The sequence below is a fragment of the Agelaius tricolor genome, unplaced genomic scaffold (genome assembly GCF_023055355.1).
Source record: "Agelaius tricolor isolate 1412-34295 unplaced genomic scaffold, bAgeTri1.0.p SCAF_3, whole genome shotgun sequence".
NCBI lineage: Eukaryota > Metazoa > Chordata > Aves > Passeriformes > Icteridae > Agelaius > Agelaius tricolor.
In genome coordinates this window covers 30,127,694-30,143,263 of record NW_027269263.1, presented here as the reverse complement: position 1 = coordinate 30,143,263, position 15,570 = coordinate 30,127,694, and the positions used below count along the sequence as shown (strand labels likewise).

Genomic DNA, 15,570 nt, shown 5'->3' with positions numbered 1-15,570 from the left:
TGGGGTGGAATAGAGTGAAACAAATGACAGGTTTATATATAAAGTGTGTGTGTGTGTGTGTGTGTGTGTGTGTGTGTGTGTGTGTGTAGGTATATTTTAGAACAATTGGGTTGCAATAGAAATGTAGCCATTTTGGTTGTTATCTATAGTAATATGACATTATAAAAGCATGAAAATATCACTGAAGAAAAAATATGAGGAAAAGAAAGAAATTATTAGAGTAGCTAGCAGAGAGGAAAGATATCATCACCCATCATTTTTGTACTTCAGGAGCACTTAGCACTTCAGATGTCCATTGGTTGAAGTGACAGTCACAGTCTTGATCTGTCAGGGGTGGGGCAAGAAACAAACACTTCAAGGCTCAGGTTCAGGTGGAAATGCCCAGGTACCTCCCCTGTGGGGGGAAGTTTTAATACTTTGGATCATGTGCAGTCCTCAGCACATGTGGTCACAGCACCAAGCCTGACAGAGTTCCAGAAGTGTTTGGGCAGTGCTCTCAGGCACATAGTGTGATCCTTGGGGATGGTGCTAAGAGGTGATCTTGATGATCCTTTGGGTCCCTTCCAACTCAGCATATTCTTTGATTCTGCAATTTGAAATAAGAGATAGGTGTAGTTGTATAGATGCTTTCAGTGATAGCTGTCTGATAGAAGCTCTTTTGAGGTTGGCTTAAGTACGACAAAACATAAACTCCATATTGTGTAAGGATTTCCAAAGTCAGGTCACTGCTGGGTAGAGGAGTTCTAAAGCCCTCCAGGAAGCTGTGGAAAGTAGCTTCTTAATAAGGCACTCTGAAAGAAGTCAGCAAAGCTTTTGCAGAATAAACTTTGACTATTAAAAGCTATTGAAAATAATTAAGGGAACCAAAAGGGTTGCAAAGGGTAGTCAAAATTCACATACAGAATTTTATTAGACTTGTGAAACATGGGAAAGCCTTGAGTAAGGTGGATTCAGAGGACAAATACTATGAAACTGAATTTTCTAAAGGATTACTTGCTTAAAGATAATGGCTTGGTATCACTCTGTTCCACTCAAATTTAAAAGATTACTCACTGTTTCAGGGTATTAGAGTACAGATGATTTATGTGTAGGTATATTTTCAAAGATATTCCACAGCCAATGTCTTAAAATAGCTACCACTGATACCATGGCAACACAGGAAAACACTTCCAAGCAACAGATCAAAAAGCTTAATTTCCTTCTCAAGGCATTTTTAGATATTGCTGCATAGGGAACCTTTCCATGTATTTGTGACCCAGCTAACTAGTCACTAAACCCAAGATGTTTTCTATAAAAATTGATTTTGAAAAAAATATGAAACTTGAAAAAATACTAACAAGGTAAGCTTTACAAATGTTAAATGAAAGTATTACCTATTGAAGTTATTATGGTATTTTTCATTAATTAGTGTAGCAAGAATATATTAAAACCTGAAACCATCTTACATTTGTACTTTTCTCAGTGTGTACAAAGTATGAGGTTAGAATTGAGAATGCCAAAGTTTTAATGCACATAATTAAAACATACTGTAGGTTTAGGTGTTGGAAATTATTTTGGTGACAGCTGATTCTGTTTCCTGGAATTAGAGAGCATTTTTCTTCCCCACTGTCCTCTGCTTTCCCCAGCAAAATCCTGCTTAGTCAGGGCACTTTTTTTGAAAAATACAAACTCAAGGAACAGTGAATTACATGGCCAAGGAAGATTTAATCTTTTCCATGAAGGAAAAAGGCAGTTTAGTAGTTATCTATTTTTTTGGGAATAACAGAAGTAGACTGAAAATCTACAATGTTGTGGAAGAGGCTATGGAGGATCTGAAAAAGGTTATTTGTGTTTTAGTACAACTTTGATGAAGTTCACAATATATACAAAGACACAAAGTAGGGTGTATGTGAAAAAAACTGAGGATAATAAAGATTAATTTCCACTGAAAAATCTCAGACAAAAAAATGCCATTTTAATCCATTGAATTACATAATCAGCCAAAAGCAGCAATTAGGTTTAGGGTTGGGATTCAGAGATTCTGACAAAGCTTACAGCTCCAGGGTCACCAGGGCTGCCAAGGGGAACACAATGCTGCACCAACATTGCTGTCTCCACAGCTTTCTGATCTGGCTCATCCCATGGAGCTGAAGTCAGGCTCATTTTTTCCAGTAACATTAAAGCTTGTTGGTCCTGTTGTTTTATAATGACCATATTTTACTGTAAAGCTTTGTGAAGTAAAATTTGAATATTAGCACACTAAAAATTGCAGTATTATTCTTAGAAATGAAAATCGATGGAGGGACTAATATTAAAGGTATTGGAGAAGCTTGTCCCATTCTCTTGAACTTCCTTGTCATCATTTGTGCACATACAGAGTTGGCAAACGTGAAAAGGATTTTATGTAAAAAAGGATTTTCATAGAAGTAATTCTGTCTGATTGGCTACTCTGTACTGAATTATAACATGGTTGCTTCATGCATTGTTGGACACTTGAGCTGTTTCCTGTGAAATGTTCCATGGAATACTTAAAATATACTTAAAATGTTTCTTGAATATTTTTTGAGATTTATACAGTTTAGAACTGCTGTTGTGTTAGATAGAAGCACAATATAGTGAGCTATATAGTATTAAGTATATCTGAAATAATTGCAGGCATTAAAAAAACCCAGTTTTTTAAAATATAGCTTGTAAATATATGAACTTTATAGCATGTTAATCCTAAAAATTTTTAAAGTGTGCTTGAGAGCAGACTGGATGTGAAAAAATAAGTAGAACTTAAAGCAATATTGTAGATGCGTGGTCAACTTTTGATATATGTGAAAAAATTATTTCTAACTTGAAGCATTAGTTTCCCTCTCTTTTTCTCCTACTTTACAGTTTCAGTAATTTAAATGAAGATGATGTTTTGACTGATAATCTTTTCCAAAGACTATCTGAATTATGCATTAATACAGTGCACTGATACTGAGATTGTAGCTGACAGGGTAGTAACTTTAACTTGAATGAATGATTAGTTTGCCTGGAGGACACGGTATAAATTGGAAGAGATTTGCTTGAAAAGATCAAGGATTTAATCTTTCTAACTCAGTTTGCAAATTATTATTTTGAAATATTTTAACAATGATATTAGAAAGACATACAATAGGAACCATGTCAGTCATTGTTTTCTTGCACTCAATAAGTTCTTACTGACATCCCTGCAGTAGAAATATCCATGTATTCCATGTACTCCATAATTAGACTTGAAGTTCATTAATATTTTAGAGCTTGTCATGAGGCACTTAAAAATTCTTACTACATTTCTAGTGCTGAAACCACTTGCAATCTGTTGGGTCAAATTTCATCATTATTTCTAAAAAGTCTTCTTTCTCCTTCTGTTAATCATGCTAATAATTAAAATCCTATTCTAAATCATGATTCTCAAACCAATATTCAGCCCCTAAGAGCCTCTGGCATCCCTCAGGGTTAAAAGGAGAGCAAAGTGTGAGGTTGCCTGCAGAGGTTTCTTGCCTGCTTGCTGTACTCTCTAATGGTCAGCTGAGACTGGGCACTTCTGCCAGAAAGCCAAAGGCTTTCCCTCCCTCCCATGAGTTGGGGGGGGGGGTTCTTTATAGTTGTTTTTTTTTCTTTGCTTAACTTTTATGGAGTGAATTTTACTTATATATCTCGACTGTTGGTAAATTTTTTGCTGTCCCCTCTTTTCAACCCCATTATATGATTTATTCTGAAATATGCCCCAGTCCCCTTCCTGTGCTAAAAAGCCAGGATCTCAGCCAGTTTGTGGGGTTTTTTTTAAAGAAAGCTCTAAATCTTATTCACTGTTCTAAAAATCAGCTGACAATGTGTTAATGAAAACTCTAAACATTTAGAGTTTGTGTACATTTAGACGTGACTATTAAGAACATCTATAAAGTAATCTCTGTACCAGTTTTCCCACATTTGCATTAGGGTTAAACATGAATAATTGTCTTGTTATTCAAAATACAAATGATACTGAAACTGAGCACAGATTGTGATGCAAATGCTTCTTGGCGTTTTGAAGAAACAGCAAGAGCCTTTGCAGCTGCTCTTTTCTGGAAAACAAACATTCTGCCTTACAGCAGAATGTTGTTTCAGAACTAGAATAAACAAATACATATTGTTCTGTGTGATGTTTGAAAGATGTTTGGGATAGAATAAGAAGACAATGAGAAGTGGGACTGAAGCCCTGCTGCATGGAATGACTGCTTGGCCTACATCTTGTGATTCATGGCATGGTGTAGGTTACCATGAGTGTCTGCAGACTTTTCTCTTGTCCCTGTGACTTTTTTTTCAGTGGATTTTTGTAAAGGGCACTCACTTAAAATTGTTTTGGAAAATGTGAAATTATCAGCAATTCAGCATAAACCAAAAACAGCTGTTACAGGGAAAACATGTTTTTTGTAGCACCACCACAAGTTTTGGTATTGGATGAGAGCAGTTAAGTGTTTCTACTACATTACCTACTGTTCATCTTGCTCAATCCATTGTGTAGTCTGTAAGAGGAAAAGCTGTGCCTTTGTTTTTTTCCTCCATATTGCAGAATGCCATGACCAAGTCTGGGGATTTCCCATGTGTCAGTACTTGAAGGATGAAGGCTGGTGCTGTGGTCGCAATGCTAGGATGTCAGCATGCTTGGTATGATTCCCCTTCCTTTCTTTTTCAACTGAGAGCTTTGTCCAGATGTTACAGGATTCATTGTTTTTGGCTTCTGATCCTGAAGCCATGACTTTAATCCAAGAATCTACAGGATAACATCATTAATGTTGTAAGCATGATGAATTATATCTAAAAAATATAGTATTGACCTTCCAGCTTTATAAATTTTATACTTGCTGGAGGCATGAAAAAATGAGTATTGATAGAAATGTATTTTAAGGGTGGACAGAAAGGCCAAAACTTTGCTGAAACCTAAACAAGGTAACCCCTCAGGATTATAGTTCTTGGCCAAGGACTTAGGGAGAAACAAGGTAATTTTAGAAGGATTGCAATCAGTAACTCCCTCAATGCCTTCATGATTCATAATATTGAATGTTCTAGCTGTTTAAAACCTGAACAACCCTGCCTATTCCAAAAACTAGAGGAGCTCTAAAAATCCATGTAGTTTAAGAGTCTGGAAACTTCTTTTTAACATTGCACCAAGAGAAGAAGTACTTTTAAAGACTTAGCCTCATCAAGATAGGATGATGAGCTGTTGTCTAATATGAAAAAACAGGTAGGTACTGAAAATTTTGACCACTGTCAGAATACCACTATTCCTTCCCTCTATTAATTTTTAATTTATGGTATTCAGATAAATCACATCAGTTTCTAGCTAAGCTCTGCTGCTAGGTCTGTACCTCCATTACAGAGTATTGACTAAAGACTCAGTGTGGACTAATGTATTGAGGTTATGTAAACTTGAACTACCATGATAATTAAATGCTGTCAGGAGAAAATACAGGAGGACAGTTGTTTAGGACCCATAAGGCTTAAATGTGTTACCCTTGGCAAAGTAAAGGAAAAGAATTGTTCATTTTAGAGATGTAGCTGTAAAACTCAGCAGAAGTGCTTTCTAAAGGGATTTGCCTTTTCTCTTTTTCTTGTCAGTGTCATACAATACCGGTCCTTCCTCAGCTGACACATTAGTTGTTTCCTATTCCATTTCTTTTGGAAAGAAAAAGGCTGGGCTGTTTTTCAGCAGTGGTAGGAAGATAAATTTTAAAAGCAAATGGCCCCCAAGAGGGTACTGATCTTCCTATATATATCTATTTTAGATTTCTCACAAATCACAGAAGTTTGGCAATTAAAAACTTTTTGTTTGAATATTCACAAAAGGCAAAGAGTTCTCCTGTGTAACTAGATACTTCTCCTGTTATGTTTGTAGTTGTCCATATGCATTTTTCATGACTAGGATTTTCCTTGCCATGTAGAATGTACAAGGGAGCCAGCATAGAGCCACTAAGCACCCACATTTCTTGGGCTAATGGCTGGTTAGCAGAAAGTCTGCTGAGCAATGACACTCAGAGTTCAAATAGGTTGAATTACCAAGGGCCAGAGGTGTTGGGCAAGAGTTCCAGCTTCAGAGCCTTACAATAATATATCTTGGAAGCCATATCCATCTCCTCAGCAGCAGCAGATGGATGCTGTAGTAAGAGCTTATGCAGCAGAAGGCAAACCTGATAGTTGGCCAAAGCCATGAATGGAGGAGCTGCAGCTATGTGGACTTTGTTTGAAGAGCAGTGTGAAATACCAGATCAGTTCTACCACAAGGAGAAGGAAGTGTGGGTGATTGTGTAACAGGCAGTCTTATTTACTGTAGTGAAGTTTGGGAATAAAGGTGATAATAATCTGTAAATGATGAGGCATTTTTGGTTTGCTACCTAATTTGATGTAGCATCAGATAATCAGATACTGAGGTTTTGTCTTCATTTCTGCTATGATCTTTAAAACTCTGATGAAAATTTTGTGGGCACACTATCTTTTCAACTGTGAAGGAGTATTACATGCTTCTAAATATTTGTTGTTCTTTATCACTATGCATGATAAAAACCATGTAGTCTCACATCTACATCAGCATTTATAGTACGAAGACTCTAGTGAAAAATAATGCACAGTATTTTAAACTGCAGTCTCTCTGAAGTTACTTATTTGCCTGTATATCAGCAGTCTGAGTAGTAGTGATTAAAACTAATATTATCCATTGAACTAGTATTTACTTTTAAATAATTAAATATGCAAAATGTATTACTTGTACTTCAGTAGAAATATATTCAAGAAAAATGCATTTGCTTTTAGCACTTTCACAGAAAGTAATCCTCTGAAACTCTTGTACAATAGAAAGAAAAACAAGCAAATTTTCCATGTATATATTTCCACACAGTTGGATGTCATTGCTTCTCTATAAATAAACCAAAATAACAGGAGTAGCTGCTTATGAGTGCCTAAAGGTATTAACACTTTAAAGTGTACAAGCTCATGTTATGTCACACCATTAATCTTTTTAAATGTCATCTCCTCTGACTTTTATACAATGTGTTTATAAAATGTTATGATAAAGAATAAACATATCAGCAATTTAATTCCTTGACTCTTAAAGGCTTTGGAGAGAGTTGCAGTTGGCCAAATGGTAAGTAATACTGTTTATTTTAGCCATTCTAAGATAAAATGTGTTTTTTTCCCCTTGAATGTTCTTAATCCATGGCCTTTTTTTGAACTTCTGCATATCTGGAATCTGAAATACTGGCCCACACTATGTCAAATCCTGATAGATAGCATGTGTCATCACAAAATCACATTTTTATTGCTGTGCTTGTACTTAGTGAATCTGTTTTCTTTTTACAATTAAGAGTCTGAGAAAAAAAAGCACAGCTTAAAATTTAAGGCATCAAACTACCCTTCCTAACTTCCTTTGCTATCTGTCAGCTAATGCATAAATTCAGTGCAAATGTCCTTCTTATATTCCTGGTTTGGATCACTCTATCCCAATGTTTTATCAACTAATGTAAAAATAGACATTGTTATGACAAAAGCTTGAACCTGTTAGAAACAGCATCATTCTCATTTTTAATCCCTGTATATTTTTTGTCTGTGAATATTTTGATTAATTTTTGTGCAAGTTATCCTTAAGGGATGGTGGGCACCAACTGTCCAAGTATTTAAAAGGCCAGGCTGAAAGACTTCTTTTCATATTCAATAAGCCCACTGGCCCTAGCAGTCTTTTTCTGTGTATTTTTAATTGGCAATCATTAACTGGTTTTATGCAAACATATTTTCCATAGACAAATGTATGAAATTCTTAGTATTATTTTTTTTAGCATAGTACTTTCTACATGGTTCAGGCTACAGTCTGATTGCAGATCATTCAGCTAGGTAATTACTCCTTTTGTCTTCAAAACAACTTAGATAATTGTTGTTTATTTTGCATATTAGAATTCAGATCATGAACAGTGCATTTTCCTCTGTTGTCTTTCTTTCCATCAAGAGAGTCTGGGTTTGTTTTTTCTTTTTTTTCTTTCTTGCATTTATGGTTATGCTAGAATCTGACTTAAAAACATCATTTTAACTGGATGCAAGAACATTAGTAAATTATCCTCTTAAATCTGGTATGACCGATCATAAAGTATATAACTCAATAAATAGTTAGGGAAGCCAATACTGGTTTTGTTACTCTGATCCTAATTTCAGTGCCAATTTTAAATCCTTGCTGTTGTAAAACTTTTTGCAGCTGCCTACAGAATCATTGTTTTATCGAGCTGTTCTTCAGGTTATTATAGAAGAAATTTATGGTGTCACCAAAAGGTAGGAAGCTCTGAATTCACAGAATACCAACCAAAGATTGATCTGATTCTCTTCCACCTCTGTGTTGTAGAGAAAGTATGTTTTGGAAAGCAGAAGGACATAGGAATCAGTCTTATCAGGTTGTATATACACATTGGTATTAAAATGCAAGGTAGATTTGCTTGTCCTCAATCCACATCACAAATGTATTGCCCTTCCTTTATCTGTAGCTGAAATAGGCCCCCTTTGGTACTGGGTACACAGGTAAAGCACATCTTCACCTGAGAATACTCAGCAAATGCCCTGAAAGTCAGCGCAGTCCTGGGCTACCCTGTCATGCAGAAGTCCTGGCAGCTTTGATACTGCAGATGGGAAAAGGCATTTCTGTTTGTCCTGAGTAAAACTGCTGACAGCTTGATGGCCATCATGGCTCTAAAGAGCTACTCACTGCCTGTGCCTACACTGGCAAATGCTGCTTCCTTGTAGGAATGGGATTTGGAGAGCTGCTGCTGAGGATCTGACATCTACATTATACTCTTCTGTGGTTGCAGTTGGATGAGATTTTATCTTGTTCTGTGGGATGTATGCCTGTTAGCACTTGGACCACATCCAGAAGCACACCTTCCAGTTTAATTTAGTTTGAAAATAACCCATTTTTTGAGCTCTGATACTATTTCACGGTGTGAGCCAAGGCATAAGAGGTGGGAAAAACCAGAAAATTCACTTCAGAAGTATACTCCTGATCTAAAATAAGTGCTAATGCAAATACTCTTAAAACTTTTGCTGGATGTAGAGTCAGTCAGACAGCTTACCCTTCAGAAGGTCAAATTCCTGAAAGAAGAAATGCTTCTTTATTTTAAAATTGCATACAATATCACACAAAAAGTCATGGCTGCTGAATTGCAGAGAAAAGAAAAACTGTGAGGTAGATTTTTCAATTTTTGAAGGAAGTATAATTTGGAGGAAATAATTAAGATCATATGTCTGTAATGGCTACCTTGGAAAGACCTGTCTCACCCCCATGTTTTGGGTTTTTCTCTGAGCAAGATGTTAAATGCCCATCTTTCTAGGAATGATGCAACAACATAATTATTAACTGATTCTCAGTCTGCATCAGCCTAAATGTTTAGGTGCATTTGAATATTAAATATGACAGCAAAAATTCTTTTCAATGAATGAGGGTCCTTGACAGCTAAACAGCATTAGAACTGCCACTGAGTGAAATCTTTTGAAATCTTTCTGTTGACTTCAGATGTTTGTTCTGAGTTTTAGGTAAGGAGATAGGTTTTACTAAGAATAAAGAGGGAGAAAAGTAAGATACTAAGATACTTCTGTTCAGTTTTTCACTGGGAGGGTGCAGGGAGAGGGTATTTCTTGTTAAGTTATTCAGTAGCTGAAAATTCTGTACCTGAATATTAAAATCCTACTCTAGAAGAGAAATGTTAGGCTCAGTCAAGAAAGTGAATTCAGACTTAAAAAAAAAACTTTTGTATGTTTTTTCTCCAAGATATTTTAAGCACAGAGAAGAGAGCAAATATGAGTGATCTGCTAGGATTCATTCTTCCTATATGTTTTTTTAAGTTTTTGTGAATTATTTTAGCGTATTTTTTGAAACAAGACACATTTTCATCTGTCCTGAAATGCAAGCTATTGAGTTGTGAACAGGACAGAATTCTGGCATCATTTAGTGCTATAAAAATTGAAAGGATAAGAACACCAGGTAACAAGCAAAAGTCACATTTTTTCAATTCAGTGGTTGCTGTTAAATAAATTACAGCAGGATCATGGTAGATTATGGAAATAATTTAGAAGTATAGAAGGAAATGTGTCATTGGAAATAATAATTTTGTCATTCATATAAGGAAATTAAAAAATGTTAGTGAAGAAATTAAAAAGAAACGTCAACTCTCTCAGAGTTTTTGGTAAAATAATAACTGTATTATAACCATAATACAATTACACCGTTGCTGTGTCTAGAAGTTACTTCAAGTATTAGCTAGATTGTTTTAAGTGGAAGGGGGAAAAAGGAAAGTTGTTACTAACTTGGCAGTAGTAGCCATCCAACTGATTTATTTCTCCTGTTAAAAATATCTGAATTTTGTTGTTGGATGTATAAAAGCCTACACCTCAGTACTGTATTTGCAGTGATCGACATGTTGGAAAAACCTTCTCCAAATCATCCTCCTTCATAGATTATGTCAGACGGTCTCTGAAAAAGCTGGAACTGGATGATTCAAAGGTGAGTCACTAGTGACTATATGAAGTTGTTATATCTATATAATTTCTTAAGTCAGCACCACAATGCAGTGTTTGAGCCATTGAGTTGATTTATGTCATATATTGCTGTGTGAACATTATATTTGAAGACTTAATACCTTTAAATTAGTAAATGTTAAGGAAACAGATGAAGATTTTAAATCACTTTGTTAAAGAAAAAGAAGTAAATATAAAGTAGAGATTTAAAATAATTTTGAGGTTTTATTTATGTTCTTGAGTATCTTGTCTTATTCTTAGTCCTACAACTGCTCAATTGGTCAACAGATGGCAACATAGCATTAGGCATGGAATATGACTGTGTGAAGATCGCAACCATGTTGTGAGAACAAGTTGTGCAAAGGAGACACTAGAGAGTACTAGACAGATTGTTAACAAATTAAGTACAATCAAAGGAAAAGTGGGAGTGGCAAGAATGTAAAATATTTAAGTGTTGTTGCAGTCTCTGGTAATGTTTAAAACCTGTAGTCAAAATGTCAAATCACTTAAAATCTGCCAGGCACATCAAAGCATGAGCTAGGAGAAACAGGCAAAACCAAATAAGCGATTAAATTCAAATGACATTGGAATCATCCTGACAGCATTAAGAAAAGGACTTATGCCTGAAGTGTGCTGTATTTTAAAAGGATTATATTTAATTCTGTAGTTAGCAAATCACAACTAGAGAGTGTAGTTACCTGTTTGCTTTTCTGTATGAATAGGTACTAACAAGATGCGTTCACCCCAGCTAGAAATAAAATTATGTCTTTCTTCATGTGTGTACAGTCACCCAAAAGCAATAGTGGACTGTTTGTGTAATAATCAGTTCACAAGATCATTGACTGAACTCTGCTAATGCAGATTTGTTCACTGTTTTTTTTAAAACCAGTAAGCATAGAAAGTTTGTGTCAAGAGGTCTGATTTTAGATATGTTGCCTTTTGCTAAGAAGGGTCTGGACAAATGCAGGTTGCCCTGAGACAAAGATGTCTGTCAACACTACTGCAAGCTGCACATTTATGTGGTTGCTAAAGACCTGATTCAAATAAATGCTTGCTTTTGCTCATGTTTCTCCTCATTTTATGTGCAGCTGGCTGCATACTGAAGACTGGATTTTATGCTGATGTAAACAATATTATTTTTTATTTCCCAGCTATATTGAAATCTGCAGCAGCACAAAACCAGTGCTATTTTGATACTACTGAGAGGAAAGTTGTTACTGCTCCCTTAACACTGGTTCTGACCCTGCAGTTTTCATGGTGGAGTCAGCACTGTATCTACACAATATTGGAGAATGTGTTAAATGCCTCTCTTCAGAAAAAAAAAATACTTACATAGCTAGAAATGTGATGAAGCCTAAACATTTGCTCTGAAAGACAACAAAATCAAAGAGAAATTTATGTGGAATTTGGGTTTTTAGCTCTATTTAGAAATGAACAAAAGAGCAGCTGTACTGCACAGACCAAATGTGTACTTTGTCTCTGGCAGTGGACAAAAACCAATGCATTGGGAAGAATATAGGGTGGGAGCAAGCATATATGAAGCACACTTCCAAAATAATCAAAAATGTCCTTGTCATTCACCAAAAAAAAAAAAAAGGGACATAATAATTTTCTTAATGCATAAATATATTTAGGTTGTATTTAAAAAGCAACTAAAACTTAGTCACATTGTGTAATACAACCAGAGAACTATGAGAAAAAATTGTTTCCATATGGGTCTCTGTTTCACATGTGCAAAGATATTTTCTAAAATACAGAAGTCAAGAAACTGTGAGTCTCCAGTCTTTTACTAGGCTTTTCAGAATATTAAACAGAATTTCATCTCTGTATGATAATAAAAGTACTGGAAAGGAAAATAGAGGAGTAGAGGCACTGTTTTTAGGAGTCCCTGCCAGGGTTTGGTAGCTTGTCATGTATGGTAAAATCTTGCATGGTTTTTATCACTGAAGCTGAATCTGTACTGTGGGATGTAAACACTCTTCTAAACTTAATGGTTCATGATAAGCCTCACAGCTGCTTCCTTTATACACACCAATACCTCTGTTTCTGATCAAAAGGTAGCCCTGGGGCAATCCAGTCATTTTCCAGTGTGGACAGTTGTGGAGGCAGGATAAAGAGTGCAAGTATATAGAACACCTAACCTGCCTTGATACACATTTTTGTAAGTGTGTGCCTTTTGCTAAATATTACAGTGGTGAAGACTCACCAGGTATAATTATCCAAATACTAAGGTTTTTTTGGCTGTTGATTTTAAGTAAAGATAAGTTCTTGAATCCTGCCAATAATTCATGTGAAGAAACCCCTCTGTGTCTTTCCTTTGTGAAATAGATATGAAGTTTTTGCTTATGTGAAGCAAGAATTAGACTTTTTATGAAAAAAGTCTCAGTCAGAAATGAGTTAGAGTGAGACAACATAGTAAAACAGTTTCTCCACCAAAAAAAAAAAAAATAGGCATTTATCAATAACCTAGCACCATTCATTGTTAAGAATTACTGTTCAAGGGCTGAAGTTTCCTATTAAGTGAGCCAAAATAATTTCCTACTTTCCATGGTGTTTCTTTTTTAGTGTGGGAGAGCCTGTCAATTAAACATGTAGATGCAAATGAAATCCTTTTTTCTGACTTGGTACAGAACCATTCCCTTCACACATCACTGCAGTAGTAAAAATGAGGTTTAAACCATGACTACTGAATTTCTGACAAAACAATCTCATTCTGTGAGGGCAGGGAAAGGTCTTGTAGTGTGAGCATGATGCTTCACAGGTATGGTTATATTGCTTATAGCATCAGAATTAATGGACTTGCTCTCTGGACCATGGATCATAAAATGATGTTAATGATCATCTAGTTCCAACCGCCCTGCTGTGGGCAGGGACACCTTTCACTAGGCCAGGTTGCTGAAAGCCCCATCCAGCCTGGCTTTGAACATTGCCAGAGATGGGGCATCCACTGCTTCTCTGCACAACTTGTGCCATGTCTCACCACCCCCATAGTGAGAATTTCTTCCTTATGTAATCTAAACCTATCCTCATTCATTTTAAGGCATTTCTCCTTGTCCTGTCACTACATGCCTTTGTGAAAAGTCCCTCTCCACCTCTCTTGTAGGTCCCCTTTAGGTGCTTTAAGGTCTCCTTGGAGCCTTCATTTCTCCAGGCTGCACAGCCCCAACACTCTTAGCCTGCTGGCCACAACTCTTTTAGTGCAGCCGTTCTGCGAATTCCTTATCCACCCAGCGGTCTCCAGTTTAGACACGAGGATGTCATGTGGGATAATGGGAAATGTTTTGCACAAGTCCAGGTAATGATGTCAATTGCTCTTTCCTTATCTACAAATGCTGTAACCACTTCATAGAAGGCCACCAGATTTGAAGGCACAATTTGCTATCAATGACCATGTTGGTGTCACCAATCACCTCTTTATTTTCTTTGTGTCATAGCACAGTTTTCAGGAGGATCTGATGCATGATCTTAGGCATCAAGGTGAGACTGACTGATCTGTAGTTACCCGGGCCTTCAGTTTTTTTCCTTTTTGAAAATGAATTATGGATTATGTTCCCCTTTTTCCATGGGAAAAGGGGAACATAATCCATACTAGGCTGACATGACTTCTCAAATATGCTGGATAGTGTCTTAGCAACTTCTGCCAGTTCCTTCAGGGCCTACAGATGTATCTCATCAGGTCCTATGGACTTGTGCATCTTCAGGCTCCTAAGATGTTCTTGAGCCTGATCTTCTCCTACAGTGAGCAGTTCTTCATCCGTCCCTGCCTTTGTATTCTGAAGCTCAGGTGGGGTGGCTGAAACACTTGCTGGTGAAGACTCAGTCAAAAAAAATTTGTTATCTCAGCATTCTCCATAAGCTGTGCAACCAGTCTCCTGTTCTGGAGAGTGTGCACATGTACCTATAAAAGCTTTACTTGTTGCTCTTGATGTCAGTCAAGTTTAATTCTATGAGAGCTTTATCTTTCCTAACCTGATCCCTTGGTGCTTGGACAATATCTCTGTGTTCTTCCCCAGCTACTTGCTCTTGCTTCCACTCTTGATAGCCTTCCCTTTTGTTGTTTAGTTTGGCTAGAAGATCATTGTTCCTCCCTGCTGCCCTCATGGTATTTTTGCCTTACTTCCTCTTTAAGCTTGGAGTATTAACCAGATTTAATGGGCCTCTTTTCCCTCCAGGGCTTTATGCCATGGTACTCTGTCAAGCTGATCCCAGCAGTTTGGCCTCCTGAAGTCCAGGATGTTTAGTTTACTGTGTGCTCTTCTTGCTGCCCCAAGGACCTTGAATTCCACCATTTCATGGTCACTGCAGTTAGGGCTTCCCCTTAAGCTTCACATTCCCCACCAGGCATTCCTTATTGGTGAGAATTGAGAGCATTGGCTCCCCATTCCTTCTATGGGAAGGAAATACTCATCAATGCATTCCAGGAACCTCCTGGGTTGCTTATGCCCTGCTGTGTTGTCCCTCCAGCAGATACTGGTGTGGTTGAAGTGCCCCCTGAGGACAAGGGCTTGTGAAAGTGGGGCCGCTCCTTTCTGCTTGTAGAGGGCCATATCTAGGGATGCCTGCACAGGGCTGCAGTAATTGGATACATACCAAAGCAGTATTTTGTTCCTGATTGTTTCCTTTGTCATAGTTCACTCTGTTCCTACAGATTCTGTGTTGTACAGACAGAGCATTAAGGGTCACATAGATTTTGGAGACATTCTTTCTATCCCAAGATTTCTTTTTCCTTTTGTTCACTGTTTTACCTAATTAATGTAAATGGGGAACTCTCTTTTGGGAGAATGGAGCATTCATCCCTGTCCTCTCTCCTAGAGTAGCTGGCCCCTCTGATACTTCTTAGCCTTTTTGCTTTGAAGCTGCAAGAGCAATTCCTTCCTCTTCAGCTCAGAACACGTTTCAGCTGTTTGTATCTGCTTTGCAAATGCATTTAAAATGAAGCCTCTTTATTAACAGATCTGATTGATGCTTAAGGCAATAAGTGCTACAAATAGCATTGCCAAGGCAAAAAGTCCTCATATAAGTATTTATGTATTTCTAGAGTTTTTAAGAAAGAAAACT

The 15,570-nt window shown here is 36.9% G+C and overlaps 1 protein-coding gene across 4 annotated transcripts in view; it reads left to right on the top strand.

Moving 5' to 3' along the window:
• The window catches only part of METTL25 (methyltransferase like 25), a 46,422-nt gene that overhangs the window by 22,668 nt on the left and 8,184 nt on the right, over positions 1-15,570 (top strand). For 3 of the 4 annotated variants that reach the window (XM_071423341.1, XM_071423343.1, XM_071423342.1), the window contains exons 6-9: positions 4,544-4,638; positions 7,079-7,108; positions 8,207-8,280; positions 10,405-10,498. In XM_071423341.1, the coding sequence (XP_071279442.1) occupies positions 4,544-4,638; positions 7,079-7,108; positions 8,207-8,280; positions 10,405-10,498 (293 nt within the window). Of the gene's footprint in view, positions 1-4,543; positions 4,639-7,078; positions 7,109-8,206; positions 8,281-10,404; positions 10,499-13,615; positions 13,808-15,570 lie in introns of all 4 variants that reach the window. The other variant, XR_011678595.1, reaches the window with a different exon arrangement.